Source organism: Phoca vitulina, unplaced genomic scaffold (assembly GCF_004348235.1).
Source record: "Phoca vitulina isolate PV1807 unplaced genomic scaffold, GSC_HSeal_1.0 scaffold2, whole genome shotgun sequence".
In the NCBI taxonomy this organism is placed as follows: domain Eukaryota; kingdom Metazoa; phylum Chordata; class Mammalia; order Carnivora; family Phocidae; genus Phoca; species Phoca vitulina.
In genome coordinates, this window is record NW_022589705.1 from 72,391,597 (window position 1) to 72,410,277 (window position 18,681).

General features: G+C 50.3%; 1 protein-coding gene across 2 annotated transcripts; it reads left to right on the top strand.

The window, feature by feature from the left end:
- Window positions 1-184: 184 nt before the first annotated feature.
- On the top strand, window positions 185-6,371 carry CUNH1orf109 (chromosome unknown C1orf109 homolog). Of its 2 annotated transcripts, none has more exons than XM_032417395.1 (5): window positions 185-467; window positions 632-909; window positions 2,964-3,143; window positions 4,768-4,886; window positions 5,053-6,371. In XM_032417395.1, the coding sequence occupies exons 2-5, from the start codon at window positions 635-637 to the stop codon at window positions 5,088-5,090; spliced, it is 612 nt and encodes a 203-aa protein (XP_032273286.1). In that variant the 5' UTR covers window positions 185-467; window positions 632-634; the 3' UTR covers window positions 5,091-6,371. The 2 variants fall into 2 exon arrangements, with proteins under 2 accessions (XP_032273286.1, XP_032273278.1); XM_032417387.1 differs by having other exon boundaries at window positions 188-467; window positions 4,764-4,886.
- Window positions 6,372-18,681: the final 12,310 nt, after the last annotated feature.

Consider the following 18,681-nt stretch of genomic DNA (forward strand, 5'->3'; position numbering starts at 1 on the left):
TTCAAACTGCCACAGGCTGACGAATGAGAAGTCGCCGTCTTAGGAGGAGGGCCCCACAGCATCCAATCACAAGGAAGCTCCGCGGCCAGGCCGCCCGTGCACACGTAGGACTACCGCACCCAGAAGGCACTGCGGTCTACGACATACGTTCGCGACTCGGTAGCTGCGCTGGGGCATGCGCAGAGAGACCGCGGGCGCTTGGTGGCGGCCTTGGCGGGTCCTCAAACTTTGATGGAATTAGCTTGAAGTTTTCCCGCTGGTTTAAGGAAAGCGACCGGCAGTTTCCGGGAAAGGAGACAAGATTCTGGCTCTGGAAGTACGGGTTCGGAGACAGCGCTTCGGCCCGGGGAATCCGCAGTCTGAAACTGGAGACTACCCGAGCCGCGGGCGAACCTCCTCCGAGGGCTGGTCGGGAAACCCTCCCGGGGGTGGGAAACCAAGGTCCTGCCTCCAGAGCCCCTCTAAAGGTAAGACAACGCCTCGCGTCAGGGCGTCCTGTCGGAAGGGATACACAGTCCTTCGTGAGCAGACCCTGGTTTAGCGGGACCTCACTTGCGCACGGAAATCACTGGACCCGCTACTTCCCCTTCCGACTTGAGACCCTAATACTGTTTTTTGTTTATCTCGGCAGAAGATGACTCAGGACCAGCCTTTGCTTGCTGTGCACGAGGCCCTGAGGAAGTGCTTTCCCGTGGTGGAGGAGCAGCAGGGCCTGTGGCAGAGCACGCTGAGGGACAGCCAGCCCCTCCTGGCCTCCCTCAGCAACCTGGCAGAGCAGCTGCAGGCGGCCCACAATCTGCGGTTTGAGGACGTGCCTCCACTTCGGGCCTTCCCAGACTTAAAGGAGCGGCTGAGGCGCAAGCAGCTGGCGGCTGGCGACACTGTCTTGGACAAGTTAGGGGAGAGGCTGTAAGAGTTCGATGCCACTCCTTCTTGGCGGAAAGATTGAAAAACTTGGTGTTTAATAAGTAGCTAGGATCAGTCAGAAGAGTGTTTTTCCCTTTACTTGAGAACATGGGATTCGGAGGTGTCTCAACCTTGCCTCCTTTCCACTTGTTGCAATGGGACCTCTTGTCAAAGAGTCATTTTATGGGGTGCCTGGGTGGTGCAGTCAGTTGGGGTTCCGGCTCTTGGTTTTGGCCCAGGTCGTGATCTCAGGTCGTGAGATCAAGCCCCGTGTTGGGCTCTGCACTCAGTGCAGAGTCTGCTTGAGACTCTCCCTCTTCCAAATAAATAAATCAGTCTTTTTTTTAAAAAGTCACTTTATGGCATTTCCCTTGTCACGTAGGGCACGGCAGTGGTGGTCTCAGTAGAAGTTACAAAAGTGGAAAAGAAAAGCAATCGAGAAAGCTTAATAAGCCCTTCGCTATTGTCTTCTTTTGTCAAAAGCAGTGAGGAATTGTAGTTTAAACTTAGTAGGTGCTAGAGCTAAGGGTTTTACATATATTCTCATATAAAATCTTTTCAACATCTCTGACTTAACCACACTTAATCCCATTTTGCTGGTGAGGAAACAGGCTCAGATTGCTTGTGGTCGCACAGCTAGTAAATGGTAAAGCTGGGAGTCTAACTCAAGTTTGCCTGACACCAAGGCCAGAGTGTTCAACCACCACTCTGTTCTGCTGTACACTGGTGTCTCTGTGCCAGGCAGAGTACATCTCTAAACTCTTAGTGTGCCTGACGTGAGACCCTCTATCTTACAGTTGTAAGTATTGAGGATAGACAAGAGACCTGGCACATAGGCCTTTCCTTCCTTCCTTCCTTCCTTCCTTTCCTTCCTTCCTTTCCTTCCTTTCCTTCCTATCCTTCCTTTCCTTCCCTTCCTTCCCTTCCTTCCCTTCCTTCCCTTCCTTTCCTTCTTTTTAAGATTTATTTATTTTACAGAAAGAGCACAAGTGGGGGAAGGGGCAGAGGGAGAGGGAGAGAGAATCTCAAGCAGACTCTGCACTGAGCACAGAGCCCCATATGGGGCTCCATCTCATGACGCACGAGATCATGACCTGAGCCAAAATCACAGGTCGGATGCTTAACCAACTGAGCCACCCAGGCGCCCCGCACATAGGCCTTTTCTTGACTAGAACAAAAGTTTCTGGTGTATACGGTCTGTGCCGTAGACTAATGGGAAATGGTCAGATATGGGGACCTTCTGTGTAGTCATTTGTACAAAATAACTAAGCACCTATGGGATGCCAAGCGCAAGGTGCTGGGAATATAACAATGAACCAGACTTAGTTTCTTAGTTGATTAGAAGAGAGACTGTCAAATTATGTTGTGGTATGTTCTGAGGTAGTGAACTTTTATTTTAGTTGATGACAGATTTTTGTGTGTGAGTATCGGGCTGTTATTTTAAGTCTGTTTTTTTAATTGTGGCCACACATTTTGAAAGCCACAATTCTAGGTTAAGGAATGCTTTGCCCTCTGGGAAGTTGTGGCCTTCTCGGTGGCTGGGTCCCTTGGAGTCACCAGTGGAATGATAACAATACTGACCGTGAGCTAGGCACTTCCCTAAGCACCTTATAAGCACTATTGCATTTAATCTTCACAAGAACCCTTTCACTCATTCATTCATTGGACAGGTGTTTGTCGTTCTATGTGCCAGTCTCAGTGTTCTAGGTACTTAGGGTGTGCAGTGAGCAAAACAGACCATTTTTATACACGATTGAGGATAAGTAACTTTCCTAAGATCCGCAGTAGTCTATGTGCGCCCAGAGCCAATTTTTCCCATTCGGACATTTGGCAGTATCTGGAGACATTGATCGTCACAACTTGGGGAGGATGGGGCATGGTTTGCTCCTGTCATCTAGGGGGTAGCAGCCAAGGATGCTGCTCAGCGCCCTAAAATGCACAGGGCAACCCCTCACCACAAAGAACCATCCAGGTCGAAATGTGAGTGTGCTGAGGTTGAGGAACCCTGCCTCAGGCTTTCTCATGGTGTTGTCTAATAGGAGACTTTTTTCCCCCAGAGCCACCCTCCTCAAGGTGCGTGACACCATCAGCAGGCACGTGGAGCAGGTGCTTGAGATCTATGAGCAGCATGCAGCCTCGATTGGCATTGATGCTGTTCTGCAGGCTTCAGTGGTCAGCCCTTCTGTGGCTGACATGTTGGAATGGTTGCAGGATATTGAGAGACATTATCGAAATTCGTATCCTTTGCACACGTTTCAGTGTCCAGAGCTGCTTCAGGAAGTCTTTTTTTTTTTTTTTTTTTTTTTTAAGATTTTATTTATTTATCTGAGAGAGAGAATGGGAGACAGAGAGCATGAGAGGGGAAGGGTCAGAGGGAGAAGCAGACCCCCCGCTGAGCAGGGAGCCCGATGCGGGACTCGATCCCAGGACTCCAGAATCATGACCTGAGCCGAAGGCAGTCGCTTAACCAACTGAGCCACCCAGGCGCCTGGAAGTCTTTTTAATTTCCGTTTTCACGAGATTATACGACTATGTAGTATGGGTCAGTTCTTGGTCTCTGAACTTAGAGAAAAATAAAGCAGGGCAAGTGAGGGGGAGGGTGGAGTTGTGATTTTAAATAGGGTGGTCAGGAGAGGCCTCACAGATAGTGACATTTAAGAAAAGACCTAGAGGCGAGGGAGAGAACCAGGTGATATTTGGGGGAAGCGTGTGCCAGGTAGAAGAAACATCATGTGCAAAGGCCCCGAGGTAAGGTCATGCCTAATATGTTCCCAAAATAGTGTGGATGCCAGTGGGGCTAGACTAGAGTGAGGAGCGGGAGCCTAACAGGAGACGTGGTCAGGGAGATAGGGCCAGACCTTTAGGGCCTTGGAGGTTTTTGAAAGGATTTTGACTTTTGCTCTGAGTGAGATGGAAAGCTATTCAGAGGTTTTGAGAGGAGGAGTAAGATAATCAGCCTGTGTTTTTCACAGAGCTGCAGCCAACAGTACTGCTGAGCACTGATTACATGCCTTTTTGTGTTCTGGTTCAGCCTGCCTCTCAGCCACCTTTCTACTGCTCCACACATTGTTCCTTGCCGGCCAGATTGGGGGATTTACTCGGCCCTGAAACCAATCCATGCTTCCCCACTTCTGTGCCTTTGCTTATGCTCTTCCTGCCAGCCGGAATCTCCCTGCCGCCCTCTAAGTGGGAGGTAGGTGTCCTCTGAACTGCACCGCAGTGTCCTCTTTGATATCACTGAGACTCTTTGTTTTCAGTTGCTAGTTTTTTCCCCACCACGGTGAGATCCTAGGTTGTTGGGGTGATGTTTCATCCCTCCAGCCCTGTAGGACTGTGAGTGAAGAGGTGCTTGGTAAAGATGGGTGGCATGGTTGAGTGCTGCCACCTGGTGAATAGAATGATAGCCCCCCTTTCACTCTTTGCTTCCCGTAGCTCTCCCCAGGGCATTTTCCCCTTTCAGCATATTTCATTTGCTTTTTTTTTTTTTTTTTAAGATTTTATTTATTTGACAGAGAGCAGGGGAGTGGGAGAGGGAGAAGCAGGCTTCCAGTGGAGCAGGGAGCCTGATGCGGGGCTCGATCCCAGGACCCTGGGATCACAACCCGAGCCGAAGGCAGACGCTTAACGACTGAGCCACCCATTTTTTTTTTTTTATTTAAGATTTTATTTATTTATTTGAGAGCGAGATCACGAGCAGGGGGGAAGGGTAGAGGGAGAGGCAGACTCCCCACTGAGCAGGGGGCCCGTTGCGGGGCTTAATCCCAGGACCCTGGGATCATGACCCGAGCCAAAGGCAGACACTTAACTGAGCCACCCAGGCACCCTCATTTGCTTTTTGAGCAGTCCTTAACTTCCAGGAAGTTACCTGAAGAGAAAGTACCTCCTGTCCTCGGTCCAGTGGGGAGATTTAGCAAACATCCAAGCTTTGCCCAAGGCCTGGGACCAAATTTCAGAAGATGAACACCAAAGCCTTGTGCAAGGTACTGGTTTTCATTTATTCCTTCATGTCTGCGGTCTCTTTGTATGTCTCACTTGTTTGGAAGCATTACAGAGATGCCCTTGCAGTGCCCCTATATTTTTTATAAATCCGATGTTTTGTGTTCTCTGGAGAGCTGATTTGCCAGTTTTTCTCTCTTCCTATTCCAGATACCCTGTTGAATGTTTCCTTCTTCCTGGAGGAGTAAAGAAGCCGTGTGTTTACCAGCAAACTAGGGGGACACAGTTGAAGACTGATGTTGGTGCTTTCTGGTATGGTAACCTGACATACTTGAAAAATCAGTGCCTAGAGCCTGAGGACTGGCTTCTGATGCTGGGGCCTCTCCCTGCGACGTCACGGCTGAGGGCACATTGCCCTTTCCTAGGCTCCAGAGTGGAGGAGGCGGAGAGAATGCAGGAAAGGCAATGCAGGAGAACACGGGGGTAGGGGCTACTGCCACAGAAGTGGTAGGGAAGGAGCAGGTCGGGGAAGGGGTGTGGTCCACCCTCGGCGTCACCCAGAGCTCTGAGCTTGGTTGACACTCGGCCCTGTTCTGTGTATTTGTGTCAGTACCTGATTCTTTGATGGAAGATGATTCTTCTTGATTTTTTAAAGAAATAAAGGTGATAATTGATGGAAGACAGTACAGCTCTTCCTCGACTTAGAGTGGGTCACATCCTGATAATCCCATCGTAAATTGAAAATATTGTAAGTCAAAAATGCATTTAATACACCTAACCTACCAAACGTTAGTCTAGCCTACCTTAAATGTGCCCCAAACACTCACATTAGCCTGCAGTTGGGCATAATCATCTAACACAAGGCCTGTTTTACAATGAAATGTTGACTATCTCTGTAATTGATTGAAAAACAGAACAGCTATATGGGCGCCGATCGGCCGTGTCAGTTGTTTACCCTCGTGGTCTGGGGGCGGACTGAGCTGTGGTGTGTGTGCGGCTGCCCAGCATCACGAGAGAGGAGGGGGCTGCATGTCGCCAGCCTGGGAAGAAACCCACGTTTGTGAAGTACAGTTTCTGGTGGACACGTATTGCCTTTTGCAGTGTCGGAAGAGTTGAAAAATCCCGAGTCGAACCATCTGAAGTCAGGGCGGTGTGTCACTGTTTTCCAACTGCCGTAGCTCCAAGCCATCGTGACAGTTTCCGGAGCCCACCGCCAGGGGGAAGTGGTGCAGCATGAGTTAGGCTCAGAGCTTTGTCTTTGAGGAGTTGTTCTCCCGCCCCGTCTGAGAGTAACTGGCTGGGGATAGCGAGACTGCTAAAATGACAGGGGTTTTGACCAAAGCTGGCACCTGATTTGCCACATTCCTCTGATCTTGGAGTAGCTGCATGGTGGGAGAAGACCGCCCAGAATCAGGCCATCAGGGTTACATTTCTGAAGCCCAGTGCCTTCATCTGTGAAATGGTCGGGCACTTCCAGACCTGTCAGCTTCGGGGGCTGTGGAAAAATCTGGGTCACTGGATGTAAAGAAGCTTAATAAAGAGTATAGATATTTTTAAAATGAAGATGCCTTTTTTCTTACTGCAAAAGTGATATATATACTTTTTAAAAAGTCATAGGAAAACTGTAGAAAAAAATATAAGTGTAGAAAAGTATGAAACAAGCTCCATCAGAGATATTCTGATATATACCCTTTCAGTGTCCATATTCACAAATAAAAAAAAACCCAAATATAGTATCATTGATATATACTGTTACTTAAATAGTCTTTTAAAAAAGAAAAAACAAAAACGAAAATATAGTTTGGCCATCTTTTCATATCTGTAAAAATAGCTCAACATAATTACAGTAGATACCATTACACATATATACCATTTTATGAATGTATTAGAGCTTTTATCTTTCCAGACCTTCATGTGTTTCTACCTATGAAGATCATACATTGTGATTGTGAAAAACCGAAGCATTACAGAAAGTAAAAATGCACGTGGTCTACTGTTTTTAACAATATGGTAGCTATTCTTCCAGGAACTTAAAAAATGTATCACATACATAATAATTATAAATAAAACTTACAAACATTTGGGTATCAGGCCTTATGATGTGCTCTGGGGCAGATGAAGGAGATCCCTATAAAGGTTTGTAGTTCAACCAGGGAAAGATTTAAACCAGTGTCTCTTAAGTTTTAATGTGTATAGAAATCACCGAGCTCTTGTTAGAATTCAGCTTCTGATTCTGTAGGCCTAGGGTGGCAGGTGCCCTAGAGTCTACATTTCTCACAAGGTCTCAGGTGCTGTTGATGCTGATGATCCAGGGACCAGACTGAGTTGTAGAGACTTAAATTGTAAAATAATAATAAAAGTGTTTTGTGGGGTTGGAGGATGGACAAAATAGGTGAAAGGGAGTAAAGGGTACAAACCTCCAGTTACAAGTTATGGGGAGGTAAAAAAAATAAAAGTGTTATATTTGACATTAAACGGAAGAGAGGGGACACCTGGGTGGCTCAGTTGGTTAAGCAGCTGCCTTCGGCTCAGGTCATGATCCCGGGGTCCTGGGACTGAGTCCCACATCTGGCTCCTTGCTCAGGGGGGGATCCTTCTCCCTCTCCCTCTGCTGCTCCCCCTGCTTGTGCTCTCTCTAACAAATAAATAAATAAAATCTTAAAAAAAAAAAAAAACAAACAGAGGTGGTAACTAACTGCTTGTCGGAATACTTCATAGTGACAGTGACATCTGAATTAGGACTTGGGGATGGAGAGGAGCACAGGGTGTTCCATGCCCAGGGGATAGTCTAATAAGCAAAAGCAGTGTTTGAGAAAGACTGGAATCCAGCACGGATCAAAAGTTTGCTGTGTACCAGGCATTGTGCTTGTTGCTTTTATCTCCTAGAACTGGCAAATATTAATAGTTCCACCGACCAACTCAGTAGGGTTCATAGAGGGCTGGAGGAATGGCTCCCTAGGGTGGACTGGAGTCCAATTGTGAAGGGCCCTGAATGCCTGGCCCGAGAGTATGTATTTTGTTCTGCAAGTGGGAGTTGTGTGTGTGTGTGTGTGTGTGTGTGTGTGTGTGTGTGGTACAGAGCTCTTTAAATCCTGACCATAAATAGATACAAGGATTTTACAGTGCTTCATAATAACTATGTATTACTTAAGTATCACTTTTTATTTTGTTCCTTATTTTTTTACTATTAAAATGCTATCTTTTTAATTGTCCTTTTTAAATTTAAAATAAATTTATCTTTTGAATAAGTGACACATTCACATTGTGCAAAATTCAAAGGGTACAAGAGCACATTCAGTGAAAAATTCTCCTCTCCCAGTTACTCACTTCCCTTCCCTGGAGGCAACCAGTGTAAAATGTTTCTGATGCATTCTTCCAAAAATAGTCTTTACGCATATCCGCACAGTGGTTGGTAGCCTCTAAGGTAGCCCCCAAGTGTCCCAGCTCTGGTATTCATGTCCTTGTGTACTGTCCTCTCCTTCAGTGTGGGCTGGGCTTACAGATTTGCTTCTATGAACAGAATACTGCGGAAGTAGTGGGGTGCTGCTTCTGAAACTAACTGATAAAAGACTGCAGCTTCCAACTTGGGTCCATCGCTTACTCTTGGATCCCTCACCCTCAAAGAGGTCAGCTGCAGTGCTCCAAGGCAGCCCCGTGGAGTGCTCATGTGAGAGACCGAAGCCAGCCAGCAACCACATGACTGAGCTTGGAAGCAGATCCCTAACCCCCCCTCCCAGTTGAGCCTTCAGTTGAGACCACAGCCCCAGCTAACAGCTCAACTACAACTTCATGAGGACCTAAGACAAAGGCAACCAGCTAAGCTGTGCAGATTCCTGACCCATGGAAACATAATAAATGTTTTTTTTTAATCATTAAGTTTTGGGGTAATTTGTCCTACAGCAATAGATGACTAATACAACAAACAAATGGGTTTTGGGGTTTTCTCCTTAATTTTGTACGAATAGTAGCATGCTACAGACTCAGCTTTGCACTTTTTTTCCCCCAATTACTGTATCTTAGAGATCATTCTATGTGAATACATAAGGAGCTTCCTTAATTTTTTCTAAAACGGTTGCATATTTTTCTGTTGTTTGGGTATACCATAGTTTATTTAACTAGCCCCTTACTGATGGCCATTAGGTTTCCAAAGCCTTAGTGTCTTACAGGTTTCTGCAACCTTCCTGTACTCCCACCCCCGTTCGTTATGCCTGTTTTCCCTGGAATTTTTCAGTTAGCTAATCATACCCCACCCAGTCACCCAATGAAGAAATAACTCTGTTGGTATTTTTACTGGACTCATATTTATAAAGGAGAATAATCATAGTGGGAATACTTCCAGTGCTCCTTTTTTGTTAAAGATTTTATTAGAGAGCAGTGAGTCGGGGGAGAGGGAGAAGGAGAAAGAATGTCACGCTGACTCCCTGCTGAGCCTGGAGCCTGATGTGGGGCTCGATCTCACAACCCTGAGCTCATGACCTGAGCCAAAATCAAGGGTCGGACGCTCAACCAACTGAGCCACGCAGGCGCCCCCCACCATGCTTCTTCTTCATGCCATAGCTTATGGGTTGAGATATTAGATGTGAGCTGTTTTCTCTTTCCCTCAGGGAAATAGATTCTTGGTGGTCAGAACCCCTTCCGTGCCGATGAGACAATCTGTTGGGATGAAATGAAGAATTTAGGTTTCTTTCCTTCCTGGCTCTACCAGATCCACATTTAGAAATTGACCTCAAAATTCTCTTGACAGAGTAGTAGTTTTTCAAAGCCAGTGGGATCCTAGGCTCCGAAGAGGAGGAATTCTGCCTGCCCAAGGAGAGTCCAGATTGTGCGGTGACTGTATTATGTCTGACTTTAACCTGGATGATGGGGCCAGGTACCATCTCCAACTGTTCAAGTGTTCAGTTGTTTACAATGCCTCCTCTCTGCACATTTGCATGGGAGGGTGCGCATTTGGAGGAGGAGGTTCAGGGAGGAGGGGAAGGAACTCGTGCATAATCAACTCAGGAAAGCTTGCTGAATTGCAAGTGACCCAGACGTGGGTTCAATCTCAGCTCAGCCTCTTACCAGCTAAGTGACCTTGGGTAAGCCATCTTCCCTTTCAGTTTCCATTTCTTCTTCTGTATTGATGGAGTTGATGATCTATCCCTTACAGGATTGTAAGGTTTAAGGGAGAAGAGCTATGTGAAGGGTTTTGGTAAATTCAGAAACATGGAAGGGGTTGACATTTACTCCAGGCTTATTAGTCACTCCAAGTGGGCAGCTGTGCAGTGCTCTTGAGCATCTTTGACACTTAGCAAGCGGTGCAGCAAGCGTGCTTCGAGAGACAGTGGGTTTCCTAAGTGCCCACAGCTCATTAGTGACAACCCTGGTTGCACCAGGGCTTTCTTGCTTCTGGTGGAAGGAGTCTTTCCCTTTCACGGATTTCCTCTCGGCATCCCTGACGCCCACTCAGCTGTGACAAGAGTTGGGTTTCCTGAAGACCCAGTCCTGCACGGGACAGGGTTCCTCCAAACAAGGCGAGTGCAGCGCGGCTCCCACCTGGCTGGGCGGTGGCACACTCAGGGCTCTCTCGGGGCAGCTGCAACCTTGCCAGCCAGCCTCCCCTCGGGTCCCATTGCTGCGAGGGCTGGAGGGAGTCCTGAGGCTGTCTGCCAGAGTCTCACACTTTTGCCCCTAATTCCTGGGCTGGGCGGAGATAGCCGGTCCTTCTCAAGGAATGACAGGGGTGCCCCTTCCAGGCACTCTCCCTCCCCATCATTCCTAGAACACTCCTCAGTTTCTACAGAGTGCAAAGGAAAGCCATTGTTTTCTGAGACTGGTACCTGGTATAGCATTTGAGGGCCCCAGGCCCAGAGACTCCGACCTGGCACGTGCGAGGAAGGGCTGGATACCTGTGTTCTTTTTTTTTTTTTTTTAAAGATTTTATTTATTTATTCGTGAGAGACAGAGCGAGAGAGAAAGGCAGAGGGAGAAGCAGGCTTCCCGCGGAGCAGGGAGCCCGATGTGGGACTCGATCCCAGGACCCTGAGATCATGACCTGAGCCGAAGGCAGACGTTTAACCATCTGAGCCACCCAGGCGCCCTGGATACCTGTGTTCTTATCAAGGACCCTCATTCTGTTGCAGGGCCATTCTTTCAGAAAGAGCCTTAATCCTAAGAAAAAGCAGCAGAGAGGGAGCTGGGTAGAGGAGCCACAAAGATCACGCTTCTCTGGGGAAGAACCTAGCCTTAATCACTTCCTGATTGCACCCCTTCTTCCCTCGGTGTTTCACATCACTTGCTCAGTCCTCAACCCCGACCGGCACCTCAGTTCTCTTCCCCCAACCCCTTCGGACCATTCGGAGAGGGGTCGTAGTCACTTCTGTATAGGGCACCTTACGATCTGCCACATCCATATTCATTCGTTCAGAGGCCTACCTGCGTGCCCCGCACAGAACCGATTACTGGGGATCCAAAGATAAATAAGAGAAGTACCCAGTCTAGCAGGCCAGACAGACATGAAAGCCCAGGTCAGAACTGCTGTCATAAAAAGACGTGGGGAAGGCAGTGGATGGAGGGTGACGGATTCTTTTTGTGGCTTTTTGTGGGAGGCAAGGAAGGGGGATGTAAGAGTAGATCCCCAGCAACTGAATTTCAGGGAGAATCTTCCCTCCGGTCTCTACTGGATAAAGGAACAAGGGGAGGGTGAGCATGGGCCACTTGCCATCATGTGAGCAGGGAGCAACCCGGGTGCTTGCTTGCTCGGGCTCTTCCCTCCCCGATTCAGACGTGCGCACTAGTTCTTAATTTGCACAAAGAGCCCAGACTAATAAATCCACCACTCAATTGCAATCCCCACAGCGTGTTTATAGGCAGCAGCTGACTTTTATCAGCTAGTTTGTTCTTTCCTATAAGCAGAGTTTTATGACGGTCTCCTGAGCTGGCTCATAACGTGGTGAAACGTCTACAAAACTCAACCATAAATCCCCAGCACCTGCCAAGCAGAGGATGCTATTCTCCAGGCACATTTTGTCCGGCTGGTGGCTCTGTCCCCTTGCCTGGTTTGCATTTTTGCACTTGTCTCTTTAAACTTGGATTTGTTTTCCAGCTCTCTGCGGCCTCTTTAAAGGCAACTGAAAAATGAGGGGTAGGGAAAAGGAACTAGAAAGTTACGTCTGTGCTAAAAATTACCCTGGCTTATGTTGTTCTGAAAGCTGGTTCTGATCCCACTGCTGAAACAGAGACATCGGGCTTCCCAGCCACACGAAGCCCAGGGTGGGGGACTGGAGGCCAGCGCTGACCAAGGCCGTTATTAATCCTTGGTCTCTTTTCTGGGCCATCACCCTTTGTACTTGCCATCCTCGGGTGTCCATTCCGTAAACTAAAGGAACAGCTCCAGATGCCTTTTTCCCAGATGGGCTCCAAGCATGACATCTTTTCCCAGCACTTCGAACTCCCCCAAGACAGGGATGAAAGTTGAATGCCCTCCGTCCTCCAAATAAGGCAGGACCTGGACTCTCGGCAGATGCTGGTTGGCTGAGGTGGCCTGGGTACTGGGGGGAGGCACAGATGCCTCAGTGGAGCATGTTGTCCATCCAGGAGCTGTTGAGCGCGGCCCTGGAATTGTTCACCTCTGTGTTCACAGGTTTTCTTCGTTTTGGTCAGGAGATCACGAGGGCCAGGAGAAGACCCGTGTGGCCGCCCTTCTTGGGGCTTCATCCTTCGCCTACTCTCCCTAGATCCCACTTGAGGGCGGCGTCACGGGCCTGCGACCTGTACTTAGAAGGGTCGCCCAGCTTGGCTTAATGCTCTGTCGTCACCCTCCTGACATTCTTAATAGTTTGGGAACCAGAGGGAGTATTTTCATTTTGCACTGGGCCCTGCAAACTGTGTCGCTGGTCCTGCTCAGCTTCCTTCTGGATGTACTGCAAACGGCCACCCCAGAGCTGGGGACAGACACTCTCTCCTCCCAAGTCCGAGCCTGCACAGAGCCGATGACTTGCCTGTGGGTGAGGAAGCTGGCCTCGCTCCACTCCCAAAGGCTCCTGTTACCCAGTCTTCTGGTCACAGGCAATCCCCAGCATGCAACCATGTTTCTAAAAGCCCAGAGGACGTGCCTCCCAGTCCCGACCCATGTTGTCAGCTGCTCCTGACCCATTATCGCCTTTCAGAAAAGACTTCTGGTTCATGCACGCCACTAGGAGGAAGCTGGGGTCTAGGAGCTGGGCTGGGTGATGGAAGCCGAACAGGGCAGGAGCGGACCCCCACCCCAACAAAGAGCCTCAGACCAGGCCAGGCCTAGCATCCTCCCTTCCCCAGCCCCGCCTGGTGTGGGTTTCCAGATCCACCCGGCATTGCCACACCAGCGGAAATGGTGGTTGCTGTCCCAGCCAAACCCTAGGACTGTGGCGACAACCCCGAATGGGCCCAGCCACCACATCAAGGACACAGCTCCACCCTCCTCTCTGCACCCCCTCCCACCTCGGGCTTCCCCGCCTCTCTCCTTCCCAAGAACCTAGGGTGTAACCTCTGCTCAGGGCCAGGGTCGGTCATGGGTCTTTGCAGCTGCGGCTGTGCTGGGGGAGAAGGTTCTGGACCGGGAGTCAGGATATCTGCCACTCACCCCTGTGGGACCTGAGCAGGTGACTTGACCTCTCTGGACCCCACTGTCTTCATAAAAAAAGCAGAAATAAAGTGGGTGGACAAAAGTTTCAACTTCGTAGGGCCGCTGCGAAAAGTAAATGTGTTGATACATGTGAAAGGACTTTCAATTGTATACAAGTAATTTTCCTCCGGGAAGCGCCAGGGCGTGATGGAAAGAAGGATTTGGGAACCAATCTCTGCTTCTATCTAGAGCTTTTATATCCATTACAACCACCCTGTGAGGGAGGCTCCATTTCCCTGGTTTTGCAGTTAAGGAGCCGGACTTAGGAGGGTAACATGACTTCTCCAAGGTCACAGAGCCGATCTTCGATTTTAATTCTCCATGAGCTCCACATCCCAATCTACTACATAGTCGTCTGCGACAGACCTGGCGAGGTGTCCCCAGTCAAGTCATCTAAACCTCTCTGTGCCTCAGTTTCCTCCCCTGTGCAGTGGAGACCTGACAACCCCCGGGATGAAAGCAGCCCATGTGTGGAGCATATCCAGCACAGTGCTGGGCGCGTTTTCTCTCCCTAGCAGCTCTAGCCTCGAGAGCTGCTTTGGGCCAGATGGTGGCTGACTCCAGCCCTGAGCAGAGGCTCCCAGCCCAGGCCCGAGAGTCCCTGAAACAGGCCGGGGTTCGGGTGACCGCTCAGTGAGGGAAGCATTGCTCACGTAGGAGGTAGGAGCGTAAGTGTGGCATTTCCTGGCTGTACTTGGCTACACTTCAGAGGCAAGGGCGGTGGATGTGAGACTTCCCCAGGCCCAGGGCAATCTGGGGACCTGCCCCATTTCTATGTCTACCCGCTGAAGTCACCATCATTCTCCATGAGTCACCACAGCACCAGAATCCCACACTGCTGCATGGGGCAAGCACGCCCAGTGTAGGGAGCCCTGCAGATGTTTGTGAGAGTAACCAGCACGCCCGGTGCAAGCTGTGGACCCCATCACTTTGCTCCAAGGCCCAGGATCCAAGGAGGGCACTCCTCCCCCATGGAGGACTCTGGCCTGAGAGCTTCCTCCAACCCATCGCCCCTACACTTGGTGGCCCGGTCCACAGGCGCGACACGGAGTTGCCATGACTTCTACCCTGTGTGACTCTGACCGAGTGAGGAAGAAACAGCGTCTCCATCAGTGAGGATTTCAGGATTTAGACCAGTGGTTGTCATTCTTGGCTGCACATCGGAGTCACTTGGGGAGCTTTATGAAGCACCAATGCCTGCATCTACCCGACAGATGCTGATTTAACTGCTGGGGATGCGGGCGCTTTAAAAGCACAACCCCCCCTTATGACTTCAGTATGCAGCTAAGGCTTGAAAACAACTCATTCTTTTAAAAATCTTTTTTTTTTTTTTTTTGGAATGTCTACTGTGTATCAGGCACTATGCTGGGCTCCGAGCTGAACAAGAGTTTGGACCTTTACCTGCATGGGGCTTGCTTGCATTCTAGTGGGGAGCAACAAAGGAAGCAGGAAAATGGATAATTTCCGATGGGTCACAGGACCGGGATAGACTGCCCTGGGGAGGGAATAGAAGGGGCAGAGAAGGCTTTCTGAGGAGGTGACGTATGCACTAAGACCTAAATGAAGTGAAAGGGACAGATGTGTATTATCTGTGCAGCAGTTCTGAGTGTTATCTGGGGACTCTGAGACCCTGTCAGGGCATCTGCAGGTGGAAACATTGTATCAGGCAAAGACACTATGTGTTACTTCTACTGGTGTTCTCTCAAGAGTGTACAAGGAGTGTACAAGGGGGGTGCCTGGGTGGCTCAGTTGGTTAAGCGACTGCCTTCGGCTCAGGTCATGATCCTGGAGTCCCAGGATCGAGTCCCGCATCGGGCTCCCTGTCAACAGGGAGTCTGCTTCTCCCTCTGACCCTCCCCCCTCTCATGTGCTCTCTCTCTCTCATTCTCTCTCTCAAATAAATAAAATCTTAAAAAAAAAAAAAAAAGAGTGTACAAGGGTTTTTGCCATGCCCCGTGATAGGTAATGACGTCATTGCTCTGACAGCTAATAGAACAAGTGCTCGTGTACTCTGATGTTTTAAAACATTCTTGATTTCATTTCCATATTGGCAAATATTGATAGATATAACCCATGTAAACACAAACAGAAGCTCTTTTGGGTCCTCAATTTTAAGAATGTAATGCGGTCATGAGACCAAAAAGTTTGAGAACTGCTGATCTGGTGGAAAAGCCTTCCAGAGGGTCCCGAGGTGGGAACAGGAGCAGGAAGGCTAGGGGACCAGAGTGAGGAGAGAAAGGTGTCAGTGACTGATGAGGTGGGAGGGGAAGGCCAAGGCCAGGCATACAGGGACCTGGAGAGAGGACTACCCCAGGCAGAGGAGGACAAAGAGGCTGTCCAGGTGTGAGATAAAAGACGAAACCAGGACTCCAGCAGGGGAGAGGGAAAGAAGCACATTCCAGAGAGATTTGGAAGGTGGGGTCAAGCAAACCTGGTGATAAATACAGGGAGTGAGAGAGAGAATGGCTTCAAGTTGGTAGCCATACACCAAGGTAGGGGCCACAGGAGCTGAAAGAGTTTGGGGGTGGGGGGTGGGAGACAGAATATGGGTAGCGTCAGGGCTGGGGGACATCCGGCCGGTTTCTGGACAGATAGGTTTGGATGTCACCAGAGGAGTCGGCACCAGAGTGATAAAGCTTTGGGAGAATGTGTGCAGAGAGAAGAAGGGGCATCTGAGGGACCTTGCCAGGGATTCTCATTCTGCACGACAAGGCCCGAGTTGATGTCAGAGAGGGTCCGAGCAGAACCAGAAGGTCCTGGGGGCCAGGAGCCAAGGAAGGAGAGTTCCAAGAAAAGAGGCAGGTCTGGGCTGTTAAGGGTGCAGAGGGGTCCTGTAGGGTGAGGACGGAACCATGCAGGCTGAGAGCTCTGTTAAGAGTTTCCTGGGTTGTGGGTGAGCTAGCTTGCGCGGGCTGAGGGGGGACACGGGATGAGGACGTGGAGTGATGAGTGCAGACTTTCAAGAGGGGAAGGAAGAAGAGCTTGAAGAAGATGTGGAGGGTCTTTTCACATGGGGGACACAGTACCGTTTGTGTAGGCTGAGAGAGGAGCCCCGGAGCACAGGTGGAGGGGCTGGCTCAGGACCAGGGCAGGGCAGGACCAGGCAGTCACAGTGAGTTTGGGGGGAGTGTCGGAAGTCGAGGGAGCATTATCTGCGTGGCCGGTAGGAGGCAAGGTGGTTTGCTGTGGGGGATCAGCCAGTGGGGGCTTGAAGAGAGAGGGAAGGTGTGGATGGCCACCAAGGAGGCTGGGTGAGGAAGCTGTGGGGCTCACAGCAAGCCTGGCTTGGGACTTCTCTGCCCCTGCGCCCAGAGTGGCCCCGGGGGCTCAGAAAACACCATAGACTGGCTTGAAGAAGTGCTTCTCTTCAAAGAGCTTCTGGTACCTTTCCCGAACCTTTCCCAGTTATCTTCTCTACATTGGGAGGAAACGGATGGAATAGGGAATAGGGGTGGGCATTAACCTCTTGCTCCATGTGGGGAAATGGATGCTGAAGGAAGGGAAGTCCTCGCAGAACTTCTGGAAGCAGCCAGGACTGTAGAGCAGCCGTCCAGGTTCCCCGAGGGGGGACCACTTCCGGGGGGGTGCCTTTAGCAGAATCCTCCTCCTCCTTCCCCCAGGGCCCCCTCCTGGGCTCCTCCTCTTTCCTGCCTCCTCATTCCCCACCCCCACCCCACTCCAGCTTGTGGTCCCCACGTGGTGGCACTGTCCACCCCTCTCACAAATCTGTCCTTTCCTTTCCTGCTGCCTCCGCCCCCAGGCTCCCTCCTTCCAGTCCACCCTCTGCCAAGAGGGTCTCTCTAAAATAGAGCTCTAGGGGCGCCTGGGTGGCTCAGTCGTTGGGCGTCTGCTTTCAGCTCAGGTCACGATCCTGGGGTCCTGGGATCGAGCCCCGCATCGGGCTCCCTGCTCGGCGGGAAGCCTGCTTCTCCCTCTCCCTCTCCCACTCCCCCTGCTTGTGTTCCCTCTCTTGCTGTCTCTCTGTCAAAAAATAAATAAAATCTTTAAAAATAATAATAATAAAATAAAATAAAATAGAGCTCTAACCATGGGGTTCTCTTGCCCCTGAAGTCTTTCAAAGATTCCCAGAGTGTCAGGTAGAGACCCAAACTCTTCCTGAAACCAGCATGATGTTCACGGCCCCTCATTAGCTTGCTGACCCCTGTTCATCTCCCAGCACACTGCTCAGGTCTCCCCTGCCCCCAGGCCCCTGTTCATGGGGGTTCTGCTGGGAAGTCCTTCTCCCCGTAAACCCCCAGGGGAGGTCCTATTCGCTTTCATGGCTCAGTTGAAACATCACCTCCTCCTTGAAGGCTGCCTTGCACACTCAGGCCACATCGCCTCCCTCATCTGAGTCCTCCTAGTACCACGCACTCCGGGAGAACAGCCCATCCCACCCTGTGGTAACCGGCTATTTATACATCCATCTCCTTTCCTTGGACTGTGAGCTCCTCCAGAATAGGGGCCAGATCTGATCTTGTTATGTTCCAGCAAGAGGAACCGAGTCGGGAGCCTCCTGGGTGCGGAAATGAATGAATGAATGAATGAATCAGTGTTCTCACGGTTCTTGCGTCATCAGTGTGGGAAGCACTGCTATAGCTTGTCTTTATATAAAAAAACCCAATGTGTTATCTGGTTTTATACAATCCAAAAATGCCTAGAGATCCAAAGACCCAGGGAAGGGGCTCTGCAGCATGTGTGGAGGAGGCCTCGGGCCCTGGGGAGCGGGAGCTTGTCCAGAGGACCGTGGCCCCCTGCTCCCAGGTGCCTCCGCGGAAACCCTCCACGAGGCCATTAGCCAGCGCGGCTGCGGAGTCACACCCTGCCGGCTGGGCCTCGGGCAGCGCAGGCCCAAGGAGCGCCGATGGCCAGGAGGCCCTAAAGAGCTAGCAGCCACTCCTCAGCTCAGGCTGGCTCAAGTCTGCCCGGCCCGGAGGCGGGGGGCTGCACGGAATGAACCCTGCCCTGAGAGGCCCTGGCTCCCCAGCCTGCGTGACAGCCCAGACAGTTAAAATGGTTGTGCACAGTCACATCTGCAGGTAATTTCTACATCCATCTGCACTGGAATGGACTGCATTCAATTAATTAGAACAACACCCTCTGTCCCAGCGCCATCTCTTGGGAGGAGGGGTCCCATGTCCCCCGGAGAGCGTGTTGCTCAGGCTCTGTGTTGGAACCCACTGTCTCCTAGTGGGCTC